This window comes from Babylonia areolata, chromosome 21 (genome assembly GCF_041734735.1).
Source record: "Babylonia areolata isolate BAREFJ2019XMU chromosome 21, ASM4173473v1, whole genome shotgun sequence".
NCBI classification, from domain to species: Eukaryota; Metazoa; Mollusca; class Gastropoda; order Neogastropoda; family Buccinidae; genus Babylonia; species Babylonia areolata.
Genome location: NC_134896.1, coordinates 53,322,088 through 53,346,146, shown reverse-complemented (window position 1 = coordinate 53,346,146; position 24,059 = coordinate 53,322,088). Strand labels below are relative to the sequence as shown.

The 24,059-nt window shown below is 42.2% G+C and overlaps 1 protein-coding gene across 2 annotated transcripts in view; it reads right to left on the bottom strand.

The window, feature by feature from the left end:
* Positions 1-3,869: 3,869 nt before the first annotated feature.
* The window catches only part of LOC143295749 (E3 ubiquitin-protein ligase synoviolin A-like), a 35,431-nt gene continuing 15,241 nt past the window's right edge, over positions 3,870-24,059 (bottom strand). The window contains exons 8-15 of one of the 2 annotated variants that reach the window (XR_013057072.1): positions 23,349-23,414; positions 21,412-21,707; positions 19,329-19,421; positions 17,265-17,417; positions 14,975-15,155; positions 10,870-11,111; positions 8,640-9,828; positions 3,870-8,590 (exon numbers count right to left, since the gene is read on the bottom strand). Coding sequence is in view for 1 of the 2 variants with exons in the window: in XM_076607372.1 (XP_076463487.1) it covers positions 9,650-9,828; positions 10,870-11,111; positions 14,975-15,155; positions 17,265-17,417; positions 19,329-19,421; positions 21,412-21,707; positions 23,349-23,414 (1,210 nt within the window). In the remaining variant the exon portion in view is untranslated. Of the gene's footprint in view, positions 9,829-10,869; positions 11,112-14,974; positions 15,156-17,264; positions 17,418-19,328; positions 19,422-21,411; positions 21,708-23,348; positions 23,415-24,059 lie in introns of both variants that reach the window. The other variant, XM_076607372.1, reaches the window with a different exon arrangement.

Genomic DNA, 24,059 nt, shown 5'->3' with positions numbered 1-24,059 from the left:
TCACAATATTTCCCCTTCTATCCATTTGATTTATTATCACAAGCAACAATCACGAAATATATATATATATATATACATATTTAAAAAAAAAAAAAAATCTATATATATGTGTATGTATATATATATATATATATATATATATATATATATATATATATACACACACATATATACATATATATGAGATATATTGCTACATTCATACACATTTCTGCTTTCACTTATAGATGCGTACTTATCCATCGGTATACACATGTGTATGTGCTTACGGGATAGGTTCAGACGACTTTCATATTAACATGTACAATTATATTTCTATCTCTATTCATTGACATCTATTCATTGAGATTCCCTACGTAGCAATATAGGCACACTTGCATTTGCGGCCTTCTGTTCACAATGCCCAGAACTCTCTGCCTCTACGTACTGGCACTTTATTCATATGCGTATGTACATCTCATATGTAGGTGCATGGACAGATTCCTTTCCATTGATGATTATGCACACTTAACCACTTACTTGGGTATATCTGTGCACGCTACACATATGCTTATACAGCCGCTTATTTCTTGTGTCTCGATCTCTTGTCATTAGCATACTTCTGACATCATCACTTGAGCTGATGGAAGTTTTTATTCCCTTGGCACATATATGTATTCATTTTCATAAATTCATCCCTACCTTGCTTTTGGAGGACGACTGCACTCACAAAAATAAAATAAAATAATAATAGCCTCATTCACGCCTGAATGTATGCTCCTTCACATTTCAGAAGTGGCTGGTCCTTAGTGATCCACACACACCCCCTTCACACCCACAGGGCTAAGAATGCCTCTCTTGGTGCAAGGACGGACAAGGCAACCCAACTCATTTGCCTGCAACAATCACCCATAAGGCTGGAGATGCACAAGGAAGGACGAGGCAGTCCAACTTAGAGGTGCCACTCTGGACACACATGCCTTTCATTCCTTCCAAGTTTGTAAGGCATCCCTTCTTTCTCCCCTTGCCTACAACAACCCTTGGTTTGCACCACTGTGATTGTGACAAAAGCTCCACACAGGCCCTACATCCTAGCCAGCCTTCCCATGAAGAGCTGTCTATCTTGCCTTACAAGTTTTAGCGGACCCAAAAACTGCCCACTGGGCAGGAGACAATCACCCTCAGCCCATCTCTTCTACTCCTCTCTAGTAGCAGAAGGCCTGGGTCATAATTGTTTTCCTCTACATTTGGGAGAAAGGCATATTGACGAGGACGGATGCGTCCCACAAAGCACAACGAACCGTCCATTAGCCACAGGGGTGTACCTTTCTGCCCACTCATACCAGCACGGCAGATGCCGCATTCAAGCACATCAGTTCACCCCATCACCTTGCTTGAACAGAGATCCAGCATCAACATCTCAAACAATTGGCGTTTGAAAGCACTTTCTGCACTTAGTCTTCCCTGCCCGATCCTTTCGGCCTCTACACACAACCACTGCTGTGGTTACAGATGGCCATTCCTCCTCAAGCACTGTCTTTCCAATGAGACACTTCCAGAGGTTTCTAGCCTAGGCAGGCTATCCCATCATGGAGCCCCAGCCTTCGGTCAAGGGCCTGTCAGAGGATGACTTTGTTGTCACTTCGGAAGCAAGCACCATGTCTTTCTGACACACGGTTGCACCACAAGACCCCGTCAACTCTTTCCGGCTTCCTTACATTGCAACATAATCTGCATGGTGAACACCTTCGTCCCTGAAGCACACAGCAGCTGTTTCCGGATTTACCCATGCTGATTGGTGTCCTCCTAGGAACAGTATATGATAATCAGTCGTGTACAACAGTCTCCATCAGAATAGCAGAGGAGGCATCTGCTGTCCAGTCTATTCGGGCTGGAATTCGATTATGCAATTTATAGTAGAGACTGTTTTGCCCAAGTTGCATCCCCGGTCCCTCAATCAAGAGGGCCTTAGGACTCATCATTGGGACGGTTCCCAAAGGCTACTTAGGCCTAAGGCTACAGCACTAAGTCCCAGTGCAATTTGACTTCTAGTCTGAGAGACATAGTCATTCATGAAAGACTAAGCTGCAAATGATTTCCCTTTGCAATTAAGAAACCACTGATAATACAGCTCTCACCTTGCAGTTGGCCATACTAAAAACGTATGTCAGATCAGTGCTTTGATGTCAATAGCCAGTACAACACATCTTGAGCCACTTACCTCCCTGCCCCGCCCCGCTCCATCCCAGACTCAGTGCGCACCACACACAGCCAGAGGCCTGTCATGGATCCGGTCCCCTTTCTCACTAAGAACCTTCAGCAAAAATTTTCCCCATGGAAACCCTCTTCCATTTGGGAATTCCACCAAAGAATGAGACTCAGTGACCTGTGGGCACATGAAATGCACTTCCACAGCCTGATCCAACCCAGCCATTGACTGCCGACAACTTTCTGCAGGTTACTCCAACATGCTACACTCAGGCAGAGAAGCCACCAAGCCTTCCGTATGCCCCTTCGTGATGGTACCTACCTGGGCAATTACACAACCCTGTCCCAGAGACACCAGGGACATCAAGTCTTTTGTTGCCAAATGTCTGCCATTCTATGCATAGGCAACATACCACTGCTGTCATTTTTTGACAACGTCAAAAAGGGGAGGGGGGGGGGGGGAGTGCCCATCGCCTGTCAGCTCGCATGGAGGAGCTCCACAGATCTGGCTGTCATGCCTGAGGCAGGCCCAACACGGTGACCTACCTCTGTCTCGTGCCACAGTTTCCTTCAAACACAAAAACCACTTCCACTATCGGCCCACATCCGTTGTGGAATCATCAGATCACACCACATGCGCACCTCCTTGCATTGACGCTCATCCGCTCAGCTGTGGTCCACAGACCTCCCCCTCAATACAGCTGTGGACCTGTGTCTTCTTTACCCGCACTAATGTCCGTAGGCAACACAGTACACTCTACTTTCGTCAAATTCTACTTGAGGGACACCTATCGCCTTAGGGATAATGGCTCATCGACTTCTACCAGAGAGATGTCGCACGCCTGCGGGTTGATGGCGCAAGAGCCATCGCTTCTGTGGTACCTGCACAACAGACCATCACAGCACACAGACAGTAGAACAGGCGAGCCCTCCACCTTGTCGCGCTATTCTGCACTAGTTGGGTCACGGTTAAGTATGTGTAATTAAAAGGACATTTTCTATCTAAAATTACGTTTAAATAACATACTTACCGTGACCCAAATTTAAGACCCTCCCGTCCTCCCCGCTTCCTGTTCTCCCTGCTTGCTGCGCTGGTGATGGCATATTGCCGTCAAAAGAGGGCGATAACCAGCGGGACAAAGGGGAGGTTACCTACTTCCGGGAGGTTTGGGGAGGTTACCTACTTCCGGGAGGTTATCGGCCGTAGTTTCGTCTGCTCCGCATAGGTGGATAGTAGTTTGCACAGGACAGGAATGTCAGACCCCTGCCGGAGTCTGCACTAGTTGGGTCACGGTAAGTATGTTATTTAAACATAATTTTAGATAGAAAATGTCCTTTTTATCTTCCTTGCATAACGGGAGAAATACATATCCATGTAGTTTTTGTTTTCACAGTTCATCTTTGAAAAAAGTCGCATCTTTTTTTAAAATAAATCTGAAAACATTCCTTTATAAACAGTTTCTATATAAGGCACTCCATTCCAAGCCTGTTCTATGGATCCTCATCCTTTTCTTCCATGTCTGTGTGCCTTGTCTGACTGACCTGTTATTGCACAGTGCTTTGAAATGTTTGAAAGCACTATATAAATGTTCATTATCAGTATTATTGTTATCTCTAATCAAGATCGCTCACCAACTTTCTCTCGCACACTGACCGAAGTACCATCTGAAGATGAAAGAGGATGATGTTTTCAACTTGTTTACTTGGCCATTCAAGGAAGCCTGGATTACATTACAGAATGTACAACAGGTAGTACACACACCCCATCTCTTTGTTTGCTTTTTTTGTTTCTCCAGACATTCCATTTCATTCAGGCATTCCATTTTATACAAGGGTCAGGGGGTGGGGGTGGACAAAAAACAAAAGAAATATCACCGTCACCAGAGTCCCATTTCCTAGGTGCGTGAAAATATAAGGCATACATTGTGATTTAACCACCCCAACATATGCACAATGTACGAAATAAGAGAAGAAAAAAAAGGGGGTGGGGGGGTAACAAACAGGCCCAACAAAAAATTATTAAACTTGAAACTCGGTAAGGGACATTCAAATATCTTCAAGATGCGTGTTTTCTTTTCACATTTGTTGATGGCAAACCTTGGCAGAAAACAGAATAAAATCACTATTCCAAAAGTGGAATACAAGAGATAATGACTGTTTAAAATCCACAGTTTTAAACTTAAAGTATTAAGTGGTCATTTGACATTGATACTCCTTTTCCAGCTGACCACACTTAAGTGGCCATCCAATATTTGAAATGAAAACTGTGCATACAAAACCTGTCTGAAAGTTTGGAATTTTAACTGCTTGAAGATAAAAAAATTAATCACAACTGAAACGAAAAAGCAAATCAATAACAATCTAAAGCAAAGTCAACATTCCTGCTATTCTGCTTGGATATTTGAAGAGTCATGTCCCTTTCAATTATTTATATTCATGTAGATCACTAATTTAGTATTGTCAAAATATTTTCCTGTAATAGCAAGTGATAATTTCCAAATCACTGGACCAGCCAAATTATGAGAATCTGCCATGGTTTTTCATTTTCCTCATGCGCTGGTCAGCTGTGACATTCATTTTGCTTCTTCTGTTTAGCAAATGATCTTTTGGATTTTTTGTTTGTTTTTTGTGCGTTAATTTGTTGTTGCAAGGGGAGATCTCATCATAGTACTGCATTATTTGCACACTAACTTAAAATGCCCTTTATTTCACAGCATTATTTAAAATGTAAATCCTCATGAAGCAGAAAAGCAAAAAGTACCTAATAAACATTGAAAATGAAGTCTTCTGTCCACCTGTTTTATCACGGATTCCTGTTTAAATGTTGTGACTGCATGAATTAAGTACAGCAGGGTTCGAATTTAGCGAGTGCCCAGATGCAAATGCTATGAAAAGTTTGCTCGGGCATGCAAATTTTCTGTTGAGAGTGCCCAGTTGGCACTCCAAAATTGATCGGGGTGAATCGCGGAGCAGCATCTTTGCACATATGCGATCGGATGTTGACGTTCATGGCGTGTTATTGACAAACGATGTTTCTCATCTTCAATGTTAAAAGAAAGGCTCCCGAAACAGCGACAAAAGTTCAGAATAAACAGCAGGAGTACGAATCAAAGTGCCCGTACAATGAAGCCTGGCAGGAAGACTCCTTGGCACACCGTTGAAAGAAGGAAGATTTGATTTCATTTTATTATGCTGCCACCCAAAACCACAACTGGACACTCAAATTTTTTTCTCCAGAGTGCCCGTCTGGCACTCAAAAAAAAAAAGAGTAAAATTCGAACCCTGGTACATATACATTCAACTGTGTCTCATCTGTTTTCCATGTGCATTTTTTTTTTTTTTTTTTTTTTTAGGTGTCATGAAAGCTTGCCCAATCCTCTGAATCGAAAACAAAATGCTGAAAAGAAACGCCAAGCAAAGCAAAGACAATTCTTCCTTCTTTCAGACACACACCATCAATACATACCCAGACATCAGACATCCTCTGCACCTGCAAACATCTAGACTCTGCGAACATCATTCACATGCAAACAAAAAAGGCATTCATCCAACACCACGACACTGAACATTTCATGGAACATTTTGCTGCATGCACCGCAATCACCAACAATCAACTGTACAATAATCATCACATTTTTTGTTATGACCCATTGTGATTAAGTCACCACATGGGTGCTTGGGGGAGACAAGAGAGAGAGAAAAAAAAAGGAAATTATTCCATGAGGAGAAGTATTACTATTAGTGACTTGGCCAAAGGTGTTTGCTTCAGAATGAAGACTGGCATTCTCAAGATTTGTTTACCCTTTGGACATACATACATACTAAACTGTAGACAAATTTTGACATGACTTACAACAGCAGCGAGTCACTCGGCGCAGACTTCTGAGTATACTCCTGACAGGTGTTGCAGTCTGTCTTTGCAGAAAACATGAAAAAACATCCCGGGGACTATGCTGAATGACTAAAAAGTCAAATGGTACGACTGTTTTCACTCCATCAGGACCTTGAAGAGATCTCTGAACATGAACTTCTTCTCATCAACTTGAGTGATATACCCCATTTTGTTTTTGTTCACCTGGCAAAGACATGAAGACTGGATATTACCTCCTCAGCATCTATGAAGGAACACATGCATCATGTGATGATGTATGGCAAGTCTTGTCTACAATGTTCATCGGGGAGAAAATGTGGGGAATTTTGAGGGGAGTCTAAAATCTACTGACAACAGTTAAAATATTGTCTTCAACTAGTCACCACAGATTTTGCCCATAATAAGGAATTTCAGTGCAATCAGTTTGTAGATGTCCCAGAACCACAAAAATAAAAATAAAAAGTGACAGACATAACTGGGGCAACTCATTTCACATCCCACTGCCAGACACACGCATAATATTGTAAAACAAAATTACTTCAAACACCAATGACAAACTTTGACATGGCACATCATCAGATGCCCTACAGAAACCCAAAAAGAACCCACGTGTGTTACAGGTACCATAAGAGATGCTCAGAATACACATACACACAAAAAAAACCTGAACAAGTTCAATTTTCAAGCTTTCTGATAACTTTGCCAAGTTATTTCCACACTTAATCCTGCTTCAGCAAAATGTAAAAGATATTTTAACATTTCCTGTATTGTGAATGCATGCTTGCTGGCAACAGGACCAAAGTCTGGACCAACAGTTCAAAACCTTTCTGAGAAGAGAAAGAAAGGATAGTCCTCTGACACGTACAGCTGAATGAATGTCTGGAAAAAAAATCTACCAGGATGACAATGACTAAAAACATTACAGCTTACTGCGACCGCCCTCGTCTCATCTAGACCTTGTCACCACACCAAAATAAGGTGTGCTTTTTCACAGAATAGTTTCACAAACTTGTTTGGAAAAAAAAAAGTCATTACAAACCAAATGACTACCAAAAGTTCTTGTCAGGCTAGTGCTGTTTTATGATGTATACAAGCTGGCATGAACACCTTGTGTGCTGGAGAAAAACAATAGAAAGTTATTTCACACCAATACTGTAGCGAAAACGCTTTGATTTGTCTCTGCACAAGATTCAGCGCTGTATAAATAATAATAATAATTTTCAAATCATAGTTTGGTGTCATATACTGTACCATGTCAAACTGATGCAAACTAGGCCTATCGGTTTGCTCTGCTTGGCCAAATTTCCTGCGGCTAACAGTGAAAAGATGATCAATATCCAGAACAATCCACCAAACAGTCTGGAGATTTACCACACTAGATCAAATGGATGAATTTTTACCACTCTAGATAAAATGTGCGAATTTTCAGCCTTCCAGAGAGCTATTTCCCTTCTTTTGATGATATCATCAGTGACGTCACCATGGACGTAAGTGCTACCTTTTCAGGCAGTCAAGGGGTTACAACTAAATTACAGCCCTTGTCTCATGTAGTTCATCACCCCTGGACAAAAAAAAGGCGTGTTACTTCACGTAAGTTTTAACATTTAGAAAATAAAATAAGTAATATTGGAATCACAAATCAAATTACAAGGATTTCCTAATTCCATGCTGTTTGTTTGATGATGTATACTTGCCAGCATTAACTCACTCAGTACGGCCAGTCCTCTCTTCTCCTCTACACAGACCCCTCGGGTGTCTGAATGACCCAACATTTAACTTCCGTCGTCAGAATTGTGGTATTCTTTGTCAACATTCACCTGTTCAGTATAAGAGCCTTCTGCTTGCAATATTTTGATGATGGTAACTGGGGTGAAACGCTGTTAACGTCGTCTCTTTCGCCATTCATATGGAGAGAGTTAAAAAGACGAAAATCATTTTAGCTTATGTCTTCTGGGCAGACAAAGCAGCAATGCTGCCTCTGTGATTCTGAGCTCTACAACCACAAATACATCCTAGCCCTTCTCTGATTTAAAAAAGAAAGAAAGAAAGAAGGTTAAGGGACCCTTTTTTTTTTTTACTGGCAGCTTCCCCACAGTTGATAATGCTGTGTGTTCCATGCTGACTGGTAAAGGACGCATCATTTGTATTTCTGAACACCACATGATTCAATTCCTCAGTCTCTACAGCACATTCTGCAAAAGCTTCAACATGTATGTAAATATATACAACAAATAAATAAGTATGCAAAAAATGTGCGAACACATGGACACCACATATTTCCCTGTGAACCAGGAAGGAAAACATACGGATTTGTACATTCTCTTTGTATGTGTGTGTGTGTGTGTGTGTGTGTGTTTATTTAAAACATAACTAAATGGCAGAGCAGACTGAAGCAAATCAACACCTAGGTTGGAATCATGGATTGTCAGTGAACACAATCAAGTTCTTCTGATATATCAGAAGAAAAGAAGAAAAAAAATCAGCACAAAAAAAAAAATCCATAAATAAAAATAACCCCCCAAAAATAGCAACCTTGAATTGTATCTGGAGAATGCTACTTACTGCAGCGTTTGGTTTCCACCTTGAATTGTATCTGGAGAATGCTACTTACTGCAGCGTTTGGTTTCATGGCATTTCTTACTCTGTCTTCCTTGTCTGAAGTATGTTGATTTTGTTCTGAGGTATGCACCTGTGTGTTATATCCACAGGTGTTATTTACAATAGCAGTGTGTGTGTGTGCACACGCTCATGTGAGCAATGTTCTGCTACTGTCATTTTTCAGTACCAGTATCATATTTCTTCACAGGGTCTGTCCATATAAATTTACCTTCATGCCAAAAGCATTAAACGAATTCTTACAGAAAATAAACAATAAATTTCATTTTGAAAAAGAGGAGAGGAAAAAAAGCTACTCGTTAGCTTTGAGATAAAACAATAATGATGAGAAAATTTCTTGTAGAAAATACTTATAAAATAACTTTCAGAAAAGGAAAAAAAAAAAAAAGAGAGAAAGAGGAAAGCTGGTTGGTTCTGCAATAAAACAAGAAAGATGAAAAAATAATGATAAACAACAATAGAAAAATAACATTCTATCTCATCCGGGAAGATACACACCTGAGTATATTTACACAGTTTCATGCATACCCTCCAAATATTGTTTGCTACATACAATAATCATCATCCCTGCTTAGCTTGAGACACACACAAGTACACAGTAAAGTAAACACCTCTCTGATCGCATATTCACGTTTGCTCATTTCTCTCTCTCTCACACTACTACATCACACACACAGTTACTCTTCTTTCCCCACCTCTCTCTCCCTCTCTCTCTCATTCCTCAAACACACTCTTGACTATCACTTTAGTCCTTCTCATTCATACACACACAAAAAGAGTAACGGCCAAACTTGGGGGACAATCACCTCAACCTCGTTCCCACACGCACTCGCACACACCCACGTGCATTCTTTCGGCCAAGCTCCCTTCTCACACGTACACACACACACACACCCATACATTCTTCCAGCCCCACATGTACACACACACACCCATCCACCCACGCATTCTTTCAGCCCACCCCCACAGATCGGATCAGTCCAAATCCAGGTTATCAGCATTGCCCCTCTGCTGGCTGTCCTGGGAGAACCTCTGGAGGCGGCGGCGGCGGACCTCGTGCATCTCATCCTCGTGCTCCTCCTGCTGGGGGTCCTCCCACTGGGGCATGTCCTGGGCCGGGGTGAAGCCTGTGGCGCCCTCTAGCCCCGTGTAGTCTGGTGCATGGAGGGAAGAAAAGAAAAATACAGGGCTTCCCGCAACATGTGACCAAACAAAATGCCAAAAGGAGGAAAGTACAGGATTCCCTCCATATGTCACCAAACAAAGCACCATCCATTCCTGGACCTTTTCCCAAATATTTTTCTATACCAAACACAAAGGCAGAAGAAGAAAAAATTTTTGAATATGCAATGACACTGACAAAACAGATATCCAAGTATCAATGTTCAATTTTCATCACTGATTTTTTTTATTTTATTTTTATTTTATTAATACATTAAAACTCTTTGTTAAATTGTGCAGGTCAAAGGTTTTATAAAAATTGCAAGATTTCTCCAGGCCCTGAAGGGCAAAATATGTATTTCAAAGACTTTTCCAGCCCTTGAAATGGTTCTCTCATTTTCCCCCATGACTTTTCCAGACTTCCACGACTACATCAGTACATGAACCCCTGAAACATGTCTTGCAAACATAAAGCACAAGCGTTTTCTAAACTTTTTTTTATCTGAGAAGGCGGCTGCATGCTGTGCTTTTTTTTTTTTTTTTTTTTTTTTTTTTTTTGTAAGAAACTGGCTCTGTTCATATCCCTCTACTCTGTGACAACATGTTCAGATCCATGAGAGAAGAGTTGAGCCTCATCTGCCACATCCTGGTAGTCCATCGGACTGCCACATACATGGCAGGTAAAGCCCAACATTCTTGTCAACCCTTCTTTCCTGATTTTCCCTGTCCCTAAATAATGACAACAATGCTGACCTCAAAATGCATTTCCAAACCTATCATGATAACCTTGCAGTTAAGAAAAAATCACTGAAAACTGCACTGTAATAAAAGTATGGAGCAAAAATTAATTAAGTATAAAGAAATAGGAAGAAAAACAGATGAATGATAAACAAGAGGATTTTTTTTTTCTTTTCCTTTTTTTTGTATATCCACAGGAGGCAGATGAAAAACCAATACATGAAAACCTAACACCAAATCCCCAATCAAAAAAACACAACAAACGTGGCAAACCACACCCACAAACAGATACTGACCAAGTTTCTCCTCAGAGTTGACACTCCCAACCGTCTGCTGCTGAGGGCTGGCAGAAGCAGCGTTGTTCTTTGAAGTGTTGGCTGTCGATGCTTCCCCCTTGCTGCTGTCCGCTGACGGCCTCCAGGATGCTGTGGCTGTTGCTGTGGATGTAGCTCCTGCTGCTGTGGCACTGGCTGAGGCGCTTGCCGATGATAATGGGGGCTGCTGGACGTTGAGTGGTGCTGTCTGGATGCCAGACATCCTGAAACAGAACAGGGTTCCTCTCTGATTAAAATGTAACCTCTCACTCTCTCTTGAGTGGGTGCATTTGTGTGTGTGTGTGTGTGTGTGTGTGTTTCATGATTTTTTTTTGATTTTTTTTTCTTCTCTTCTTCCCTTTGTGGAATGGTTTTGAATGGTGAAATAATGGTATATTTGGACTGTGTTTTGATTTTGTGCTCATTTTCGCTTTTTTACCTTTATTCCCTCTTTAGGGCGAGGGCTGGATGTAAAAAAAGCATGTTACTTGCTTATCTATTACCCTCGTTAATAAAGATTTTGTCTTGTCTTGTCTTGTAAACACCCCATGGTGGCAGCCACAAGGTTGTACTGACCGAAGAGCACCATGGCTTTTCAAAGCATGTGTTCACACAGGCACCACTGACGCATGACAGAATACAGGCCTTTGTGCACACATGTAAAGAAACAGGGTAGGTGAGTGGGGGAATTGCAAAGCTCTTTTCAGGGTGGGTAAAAGGTCGTAGGGGTTGGGAAGTAGGGGCTTGGGGTTGCAGGGGTTCCTCCCACCCCATGGTGGAGACAGGGAAGGAGGTCATTGAGGAGGTGGGGTGAAGAGCCCAGGGGGTTGCATGGGTTCCTCTGCGATAAACAAGCTATTCAAATTACCAATGCAGCTATGCAACAGACCATCAAAAGCACAACAAAGCTAAACACACAACCTTCCCTGACTCCATGGTGGGGGCAGGAGAGGCTGAAGAGGGAAGGGGTAGGTGTGTCAGGGTGTTGCAGGAGTTGGAAGCTCACGGACTCCATGGTGGGGGCAGGAGAGGTTGTTGAGGGGAGGGGAGGTGTGTCAGGGTGTTGCAGGAGTTGGAAGCTCACGGACTCCATGGTGGGGGCAGGAGAGGTTGAAGAGGGATCGTTGAGGGAAGGGGTGGGTGTGGAAGGGGGACAGGGTGTTGCAGGAGTTGGAAGCTCACTGACTCCATGGCAGGGGCAGGAGAGGTTGAAGGGGTAGGTGTGTCATGGTGTTGCAGGAGTTGGAAGCTCACTGACTTCATGGTGGGGGCAGGAGAGGTTGAAGAGGGATTACTGAGGGGAAGGGGTGGGTGTGGAAGGGGGATGAAGCGGGTGGGGTTTTGGGGGGGGTGCATGGGTTGGATGTTGGCACACCCCATGGAGGCACCCACCTGTTTGCGCTGGCCGATAAGCTGTTATAAACAAACTATTCAAAGAAACACCAATGCAACTATACAACGGACAATCAAAGCACAAGCTAAGCTCTTAACATTCCCAGACTCCATGGAGGGGGCCACGGCGGCACAAGGCAGCCCTTTTAGTTTTGGCGCGAAGCGGAGGGGAGAGGGATGAACAGCGAGCGAGCGCGAAACGTTGGAAAGGTGATAGCCTGGACAGACAGGCAGGCAGTATATGGGGCAGCGCTCTGGCACACCACTAACTTTGCGCTATTCTCAGCGGAGCGCATGTTACACGGGCAGTGTGTACAGCTGTGAACAGCTTCGCTGCTGCTGATAAACTGTCAGAAACAGGGTTATGTGCTTTTAAAAAATAATACTCTATGTCAGAATGCAACAAGAAGGGCGCTATGGGTGTGAATGGATGTGTGATTTTCTGACAAATTTAACGATACCAAACATGAGTAGGTTTAATTTCCTACAGGCAGTGTACAAGCGGTCCAAAACTTAGCGAGCACACGAACATTCTGTTCGAACTGAGGAACACACACGAAACGTAGTTCAATTTCAACTCCGTGTTGTGTGTGTACATCGTTTTACTTGGAGATAAAACTTATATCATGATATACATGCATGTCTCCACGATACAACTGGAAGGAAAATATAGCCGATACGTTACCTAGAGGTGGCAGACCGCCCCGGAATTAGTGTCAGTATTTAACGATCAGCTCCACTGAGAACTGCTGCCAGCCACTTAAGTTTCACACTTCTCTCAACATCACGGGAAGAGAGACGGACAGACAGACATATATGCAGGGACAGACATACTGAGAAACAGAGGAACGTGTACGGAGAGAGAAAGGGGAGAGGCACAGAGAGAGAGGGAGAGAGACAGACGCACAGAGAGAGAGAGAGAGACGCACACAGAGAGGGGGAGAGAGATTTTCGCCGACTAGATGTTTTGCGTGTCAGTATGTGTGCCTTTGCTTGCGACATGCATTTGGTCAGTCTAAAAGATACACCTTGACGATACCATGCTTTTAGTAAACGATCACAATGTAACGTACTGACATGCATTTGTAAGTTCTAAATAATAAAATCCATTCCTACCTGAACTTATAAATCCGTATGAACTCCTTGTTTGTAGTTGGTAATCCACTCAGTTGAAGTGTGACACTGACTAAACTCAAACATTTTTTTTTCTTGAACATCAATTATGCACATCAGTCGTGTGCATAATTTTTCTTCTTCTTCAGTAAGAGATGTATTGAGATCTTCATCCTCTGAGTCAACATACACCGTCTTACGTTTCAATTGTGCGATGGGTGATATAGCTGCGTCAGTGACAGGTGTTTTGGGTGTTATTGGACATGTGTTTGTGCACAGCGTTCTTGTTTTTTTGACTGGTGTTGATGTGGACTGACAAAATGACGTTGACACACTGTCGTCGGTATCTAAGCAGAGGTCAGACGGATCAAAACTGTCATCTGTGCATTTTTTTACGGGTGCTGATCGTCTTTTTTTCGGACGACCAGGCTGACTTTTTGAGTGATGAAAAGAGCATGTTTTGCACTGATCCAAAGATAGATCTGGATCGAAAGTTGTCCAGATTTCTGACATTCTGTCAATGTCAAGTGCAACATTTTCATTTGCAGTTTTCAACTGAGAATTTCCATGAGTATGTTTCATTTTTATCATTTTTTTGTAGCACTTGATACAAATGCATGTGGGATGTTTGCCCTCTTCATCATTCGAAACATCTAGACCGAAAAAACGAAACAGTTCAGAAGAATACTTGGCACAAAGTCTTGCATTCAACCCCTTGTCTTTATCTCTTCTGAGAACCTGCTCACCACACACACGACACATATTATCCAAACATCTCAAGTGTTCACTGAAGGTGTGTTGCCCAGTCAGCAATGCTGCCACTACCGCACCAGATTCCATTTTTGTCGGCACTCACACACACACACACTTAGGTCAAATAACTGGATGTAACACAAACACTCGGACAGTGTCTGGTAAAGCACACAACACACTTAAAGTTCACATTCACTGGAATCATGTACACAAAAATGACAGCAAACAAAAACCAGTGTGCACGAATATGATTAAATGAAAATCACTTAAACAATACACCTTTCTCTGCTGGAAACATAGGCACAAAGAGCGCGGCGCGCGCTCCCCTTCCCCCCCCCTCCCATCCCAGTGGAATCTAGGTCAGCAGCCGTGCTCCTGACCGCTCACTGAACTCTGAAACTAAATAGCTCTGCTGGAAGTTAAGCGGCACAGCCGTGGGGCGGGAAAGGAGGTGGTTGTGGGGAGGGGTGGGTGTGGAAGAGGGTCAGGGGGGGTGTTACAGGGGTTGGAAGCTCACTCACTCCATGGAGGGGGCGGGAAAGGTGATTGTGGGGTGGGGTGGGTGCGGAAGAGGGTCAGGGGGTAGGGTAGGTTCCAGGGGTTGGAAGCTCACTCACCCCATAGAGGGGCAGGGAAAGGTGGTCGTTGAGTGAAGAGGGTGGGTTAGGAAGGGGGTCAGGGGTATTCAAACAAACACTGATGCAGCTGTACAACACACCATTACAGCACAACAAGCTAAGCTCATAACATTCCCTGACTCCATGGCGGGGAAGAGGAGGGGGGGGAGGGCAGGAAGGAGTGTTGCAGTGCTGGGAGCCGGCTCACTCACCCCATGGAAGCGGCGACCTGGTTGTACTGTGCGATGAGCACCATGGCCCCGTCCAGCAGGGTCTGGATGTCCCTCAGCCACTGGACGCGGGCCTCCACGCTGGCCCTCTCCGCACCCTCCATCCCCTGCAGCTCCTCTTCACTCAGGCCCCCCAGGCTGGACGTGGGAGGGGGGAAACCACCTGTCAAATCAATTAGCAGGGAAACCACCTGTCAATCATAATAGAGGGAAACAGCCTATCAATCATATCAGTCATACCACCTGTCAATTGTATCAGTCATACCACCTGTCAATCACAACAGTCAGGGGGGAAACCACCTGTCAATCACATCAGTCAGGGGGGAAACCACCTGTCAATCAGCAGTCATAACACCTGTCAATCATATCAAACCACCTGTCAATCAGCAGTCATAACACCTGTCAATCATATCAAACCACCTGTCAATCATATCAAATCCCCTGTCAATCATATCAGTCAAGGGGAAAACCACCTGTCAATCACATCACAACCACCCGTCAATCATAGCAGTCACACTGCCTGTCAATCATATCAAACCACCTGTCAATCATAGCAGTCATTCTGCCTGTCAATCATACCAAATCCCCTGTCAATCATATCAGTCAAGGGGGAAACCACCTGTCAATCGTATCAGCCAGGTGAGAAACTGCCTGTCAAATATCAGACAAGGGGAAAACCGCCTGTCAATCATATCAAACCGCTTGTCAATCATATCAGTCAGGTGGGAAACTGCCTGTCAAATATCAGTCAGGGGGGGAACTGCCTGTCAATCATACCAGTCAGGGGGAAACCACCTGTCAATCATATCCGCCTGGCAATCATATCAAACCGCCTGTCATCCATATCATACCAAACTGCCTGTCAATCATATCAATCAAGGGGGAAACCACCTGTCGATCAATTCAAACAGAGGAGAAACTGCCTGTCAATCAAATCAAACAGAGGAGAAACCGCCTGTCAATCAAATCAATCAACAGAAATAACCTATCCAGAAGGTAAGGATGCTGTTTATACTGAAAGACACCCTGGCATCCCCATGGAGATGGGAGGAGGAGGTGAATGGCGGGGGAGAGGGCGTCAACAGAAATAATTATTATTAGCAGCAGTAGCCGTGGGTAACAGTGAGGATGCTGAGGTACACTGTGAAAGTATGCTTCTCCAGGTTTTCAGCGACCAGATTCACTGTAACTCTTTTGCCGCCAGGGTTCTGCATGAAAAACACTCCTCAGCGCCAAACATTTTAGACTTTGATGTTCTCTCGACTCTGTCACATCATTTAGTTTGCCTAAAAATAGCACAGTGGACTTGTTCACTTCAAACATGTTCAATGGGGGAAGGTCAGTTAGTCAATTTCAAGTTGTGAAAGTTGGTGGCAGCTGTCAAGCTCTGTCACAATGTGAAACAAGAGAGGCAAGGCCTTCAAGACTCACTTGTGATAAATTAAGTCCCCTAACATTAATTACAGAGTAATTTCCCTTTTTTATTATCTGCACCAAAACGTTTGCAAAATAAATAAAAATTCCATGCTTAGCAAAAGAAGTTCCTGTTTGAACAAAAAATGATAATAATGACTCCTCTTGTTGTTGTGTCAGAATAAGAGGTCAAAGTGCCAAGATTAGAGAATACAAAAAATATAAATATAACAGTAAATGCAGTTTGCATATAATAAAGCTTCTTCTTTTTTTTTTGTGCCCATTCCAGTGGTGCAGTATTGTTTTAATCAAGATGACTGGAAAGAACTGAATTTATCCTATTTTTATGCCAAATTTGGTGTCAACTGACAAAGTATTTGCAGAGAAAATGTCAATGTTAAAGTTTACCATGGACACACAGACACACGGACACACACACACACAGAGACAACCGAACACCGGGTTAAAACATAGACTCACTTTGTTTACACAAGTGAGTCAAAAAAATCTGTCTGTTTAACATGGCCCCTCAATGTCCACTGAAGTCGGTGAAAGAGCTAACTAAGGTGGACCCCTCACAAGAAACCACACAACGCAACCAACAACAACAGCAACAAACTGTCTATTCACTACAACATCAATTTCTGCAGTAGATCAAATAATCAGACATCCATCTCCTTACCATTGAATAAAACAAAAGCACAAAACTATATAATACAATCTCTGATCTCGAAGTAAAAAAGACTATTTTATTCAGTCAGCAATTAAAGTTAATAAATGAATAGATCATAATAACAAATAAATATATCACAGGAAGGGAAAAATCCCACACACCATGAAGCCAAAAAAACCTACTCACAGAAAGGAGGCATGAAAAACGGCATGGACGGGTAAAAGGGTGGTGGGGGTGTGGGGGTGGTGGGACTGGCGCCAGTGGGGGCCGTGGTGGTGGTGGTGGTGGAGGAGGAGGAGGTGGTGGCAGTAGTGGCCCCTCCTGTGCTAGGTGTCCCGGCTGATGGAGCAAAAAAGGGAGATCACCAACATCAATGTACAATTAGAAAACACATCTTTATCTTAGATCACCAACAATAATATACAATCAGAAAACATACCTTTATCCTAGATCAAGATCATCAATATACAATCAAAATATACATTATATTACCTTGGTTCAATGATATCAAAATATAATCAGAATACATATATTTAGTTTGGATCAATGGAATCAAAAATATAATCAAAGTACACAGCTTTACTTCAGATCAACATCATCAATATACAAATCAAAATACACATCTTCATCTCAGATCAACAACATGAATATACAATCAGAATACAAATCTTTATCCTATATCAACATCATCAATATACAATCAGAATACACATCTTTATCCTAGATCAACATCATCAATATACAATCAGAATATGCAGCTTGATCTTTTATCAAAAACATCAATATACAATCACAATGAATATCTTTATCTTAAATCAACGTCAATATACAACCTGAATACACCTCTTTATCTAAAGGTGAACGATGTCAATATACAATCTGAATACACCTCTTTATCTAAAGGTGAACGACGTCAATATACAATCAGAATACACCTCTTTACCTAAAGGTGAACGACGTCAATATACAATCAGAATACACCTCTTTATCTAAAGGTGAACGACGTCAATATACAATCAGAATACACCTCTTTATCTAAAGGTGAACGACGTCAATATACAATCAGAATACACCTCTATCTAAAGGTGAACGACGTCAATATACAATCAGAATACACCTCTTTACCTAAAGGTGAACAGACCAGCAAAGCAGAGAACAAGAAAGGAAGAGAAGACAGAAAGAAAAGGAAAAGCCTAGATACAATGACAGCGACAGGCGAAAAAAACAACAAAACAAGGCCTTCAAGACTCACTTGTGATACACTTTTAAAAAAATCCAAGCTTTTTATGTATTGAGTGTAATGCATTTACTGTTATATTTATATTTTTTGTATTCTCTAAACTTGGCACTTTGATCTGATATTCGACCCAACAAAAGACCTGTCATTAACATCATTTTTTTGTTCAAACAGGAACTTCCTTTGCTAAGCATGGAAGTTTTATTTATTGCAAACGTTTTGGTGTTGACAGTAAAACAAGGGAAATTACTCTGCTGGGGAACTTAGTTTGCTTTAAACTGATCTTTCTCATCTTAAACATTACATTTTGAAATTATACTCAATACATAAAAAGCTTGGATTTTTTTTTAGAAAGTGCATCACAAGTGAGTCTTGAAGGCCTTGCCTCTCTTGTTTCAAAATGTAATGTTTAAGATGAGAAAGATCAGTTTAAAGCAAATTAACTCCACTAGCATTACAGAGTAATTTCCCTTTTTTACTATCTGCACCAAAACGTTTGCAAAATAAATAAAACTTCCATGCTTTGCAAAAGAAGTTCCTGTTTGAACAAAAAATGATAATAATGACTACTCTAGCTGTTGGGTCAGAATATCAGATCAAAGTGCCAAGTTTAGAGAATACAAAAAATATAAATATAACAGTAAATGCAGTTTGCATATAATTAGGCTTCATTCTTTTTTTTTTTTGTGCCCATCCCAGAGGCGCAATATTGTTTTAAACAAAATGACTGGAAAGAACAGAATTGTTCCTATTTTTATGCCAAATTTGGTGTCAACTGACAAAGTAGTTGCAGAGAAAATGTCAATGTTAAAGTTTACCACGGACACACAGACACACACACAGAGACAACCGAACACCGGGTTAAAACATAAGACTCACTTTGTTTACACAAGTGAGTCAAAAATTCTAGCACAGAACTACTTTTACAGGAAAACAGAGAATGGCAGCACAGCATTGGAGGGATGCTTGAAAACAAACCACAAAAAAAAACACGGACAGAAACCTGTGCTGACCTTGCTGTGGCTGCTGCCCATTGGCCTGCACAGGCTGGACTCCAGGCTGCTGCATCGGAGGCCAGGCAAAAGGGAACCCTCCAAAGCCCTGGACTGAAACACACACACACACACACACACATTTACATTTACATTGTTGTAGGTTAATACTTGCTGATATGCATATACATATTCTCCTTCCCATGACACCTCATTCTATACACACCACAATCTCTTTAGACCTTTTTCTTATAATATACTTTTCCTCTGGTACATAACATGAATACTTTTTTACACTAATATTCACATGCATTCCCTTTCCTTTATCCACTTCTTTACTCCTTTCCGTCTAAAAACACTGACAGTGAATAGACGCTAAACTGAAGATAAACACACACACACACACAATCCAATCTGAACAACAGCATCTTTATTGGTACAGTATGCAGTTCCATTCAGGTATTTGTTCTCTTGTTTTTTGTTGTTGTTTTTGTTGTTGTTAATGGTCAATACTGATAAATGTAGCTTACTCCATTTCAGTTAAATCTGATCCAGTTTTGAACCCACTGCACTGCAAAAGGTGAAGAATGTAGTCTGCTAATTCCCTCACAGTTTCTAACTACAGTATCGACCCTGCACCTTCAAGTACCCTTTACTAAGTAAATCAACGCACACATGCACCTTCGTGAATTCTTAAACTTCTTCTGGAACAGCCACATTCACTCATATGTACAGGAGGGCTTTTATGTGTAAGACCTTTGTTACCGCACCATGTAGGCAGCCATACTCTGTTTTTAGGGATGTGTAGGCTGGGTATGTTCTTGTTTCCACAACCCACCAAATGCTGACATTGATTACAGATCCTTAATGTGTATATTTGATCTACTGCATGCTTATACAAACTAAGAGGGTTAAGACACTAGCAGGTTTGCACAGAAGTTGACCTGGGAGATTGGAAAAATCTCTATCTTGTATTGTATTGTACTGTATTGTATTGTATTATATTTCTCTTTTTTGTCACAACAGATTCCTCTGTATGAAAACTGGACTGCTCTCCCCAGGGAGAGCGAGTCGCTACATTGACAGGGCCACCCATTTTCTTGTATTTTTTCCTGCGTGCAGTTTAATTTACCGTAAAGTTTGGTCTATTGAGCGCACTGGTATATAAACCACACCCACTAAATTTTTTTTTTAATTGAACTTCATACACACATAAGCTGCACTGGCTTATTAGCCGCACTTATTACCGGAACATATACTGATACTACGGAAAAACTATCAATACTGTAGGTTATGAAATAAACACAAACCGAAACAACACAAAGAAAAACAAACAAAAATACTGCTAGTGCCACAAAAAAAATCACAACAAAAATAAGATCCATAATTTTGGGATAGTCACATTTATTCAACATCGTCCTGCTCACTGAATCAACTGAAATCTTCGTCTTCAGTGTCTGAGTTGAAGAGAACCAGCACAGCTTCCTGCGCCATCTTGTCACTGACTTCAGCCTCGCTTTCACTTGATGAACATGAACGCAAGGTGGAGGTCGCTGCTGGTTCGTTGCTTGCACTGTTGTCTGCTGCAGCATACAGTCCAGCCTTATGAAATCCATTGATAATGGCAGACTGCTTTACTTTTCCCCATGCTGTCAGGATCCAGTGACACACTTCAGCAAAGCTTGCTCGTCGTAAATGGCCAGCTTTGGTGAAGGACTTTTTACGTGACACTCCCAGGATCATTAAAATCCTCAAATAAGCCGCATAGGTTGAAGCTGGGAGGAAAAGTCGCGGCTTATAGACCGAACTTTACAGTATTGTTCTTATTGAAGTGGATTTTTCTACAGAATTTTGCCAGGGACAACCCTTTTCTTGCCATAGGTTCTTTTACGTTCACTAAGTGCATGCACACAGGACCTCAGGTTATCGTCTCATCCAAATCTTAACCCACCAGGTGCATTGAAACCTGGGACCAAACTCAGGAAACTTTGGGTGAGAGAGAATCCAGCTGTCCAACCATTCAGCCAATACACCCAAAATACTCAATCCCTGCAGTTTCAAGTAACCCTTTCACCACCAACTTCCCCCCCCAAAAAAAACTCACAGTTCTGGAAAAACTGCTGAGGCGGCTGCTGCATGGGCAGACCGGTGTTGGCCTGGGCATTGGCAGCAGCACCGCCGGCCTCCGGGGCGGGGGTGGCAGGGGTGGGGCGGGGCATGCGCAGCACGTCCAGGCGGCAGGTGGGGCAGGTCTGCTGGCGCTGGAACCAGGAGCGCAGGCAGCTGGTGTGGAAGATGTGGTTGCAGGGCAGCTTCTTGCAGCCCGTGGTCATCTCCTCCCGGCAGATGATGCACACGTTGTCCCCCGCAGCCAGCTCCTCCGGCGTGGCGTTCGGGTACCTGGTCAGGGCACACTGTCACTTAGCTTGGGGACTACAGGATGGGACTTTACCAGTCATGTGTGGAGATTTGTAGACACTGCTGAAAAGAGTTTGCATTGGATTGGACCAATGGACACAAAACTCTCAAAACCCTGGAATGGTTACTTGCTTCAATTCTTTGACAGTTCTACCAAGGGTTCAGTCAGACAAGAGAGAGAGTGAGAGAAAGTGAGTAAAAGTGAAAGAGTGAGAGATAATACATTTATTTTGTTTAAATGCATACTTTATCAATCATCGTTCTACCCTATGCAATTCAGTATTGAACATTTATTCACAAACTTTCAAAAACTTTACTCTTTTTCCTCTTCTCTTCCATTTTATCTCTTTTTTTCTTCTTCTTTTTTTTTATTTTAAATTTTTACAGCTTGTTCAGTAACAGAATTTGAAATTCCATTGTCATAAATACTTATCTGACACAACAAAACCCAATCCAGTCCCATAAATAATCAACTAACGTGCATGAAATGTGTATGTGTGAATTCACAAGAGTGCCCACTGATGTACTTGAGCAAGAAAAATCCAGATTTGTTCAGCACAGGCAACATACACAGAGATGCCAACCCCTGTCAAGTGTTTGTAGGAACAATCAGGAAATTTGGAAAGAGCATTTTGAATTTGGTAGGAACAGTCAGACTCGAGCCACAGCAGCAAACGTACATTTTATCAACAAGCATACAAAACACTTGGGCCTAATATGCCCAGCACTTTTCAAATGTCTATTGACATTGTCAATCCCCCAGTACAACCAGCATGCGAGTTCCCCCAAATGGACAGCACGATGCACGTATATTTTTCAGTGTACGTTTGGCGAAACTTCTGTTCCCACCACTGCTTCTTTACAGCCGACACATCCGTGGCACTGCGTTGCTTCCCTGGTCTTTGTTCATCTTGTTTCTCACAACTGGAATCCATGGCGGACTTTTTCTGTTTCAAGCCGCTTGTTCCTTCCTTGCACTCCATAGCTTAACTCACTCAGTACGGCCAGTCCTCTCTTCTCTACACAGACCCTTCGGATGTCCAGTGGGTGTCTGAATGACCCAACCTTTAGCTTCCGTCGTCAGAATTGTGGTATTCTTTGTCAACATTCACCTCTTCAGTATAAGAGCCTTCCGCTTGCAATAATTTGATGATGGTAACTAGGGTGAAACGCTGTTAACGTCGTCTCTTTCGCTGTTCGTATGGAGAGAGTTAATCCACCGGGCACAGATACTGTTTGACAGAGACGCAGCTTAATTTAACTACAGGCTCTCTTGTTCGGGCAAACGATTAAGCTGATTGGTCCACTCCATGCTGTTTCAATGCAAACACACACGTGACCAGCTGAGCATCATCACATGAGACCATGGTTAGTAGTGACTGCCCAGGCCTCGTGATTGACAGGTCTGGTGCATCTGGATAATGTTATGACAGGAAAGCATGTGACCATGCTATGTAGTCGAAAATGAACTTGTCGGAACAACTTTGATGTTGGTGTAACATCGAAACAAACTGAGATCAAGTGTAACAAAACACAGCAAAATCGTGTAACAGCTGACATCTTTGTACACATATGTTTCCATGCAAACAAGACAAAAGCCAGTGTTGCACAGCTAATACTTACAATGTGTTCATATTGCGAATGGCACGCCTTGACATGATCACATCATGAAGTGCTTTTTTCAAGGATCTGAAACACAAATCAATCACAAAGTAGTGTGTGCTGATTGTTTTTGTTTAATTAATGAACATAAATACAAGACTGCACTACTTAAACATAAAATGACACATAAGTCAAACCTGCATTCATATACAAACAATACATTTAACCAAATCTGTATTCATACAAATATGTAAAAATATAAAAATGCAAGAAAAAATTACCCTGACAAAAAATAAACACAACAAAATAAAATTCATCTACTGAGAGCATGGATAGAAAAGTACAGCTGGTAAATGACTACCAGTACAAAAAAAAAAGAGAGAGAAATAATTGACAGGCACAATAGCTAAGTGGTTAAAGCACTGGACTTTCTATCTGAGAGTCCTGTGTTCGAATCTCGGTAATGAAGCTTGGTGGGTAAAGGGTGGAGATTTTTCCGATCTCCCAGGTCAACATATGTGAAGACCTGCACCCCCTTCGTGTGTATACGCAAGCAGATGATCAAACACTCACGTTAAAGATCCTGCAATCCACGCCAGTGTTCAGTGGGTTATGGAAACAAGAACATACCCAGAAAGCACACCCCTGAAAACGGAGTATAACTGTCTACATGGCTGGGTAAAAATGGTCAAACATGTAAGAGCCCACTCGTGTACATACAAGTGAACGTGG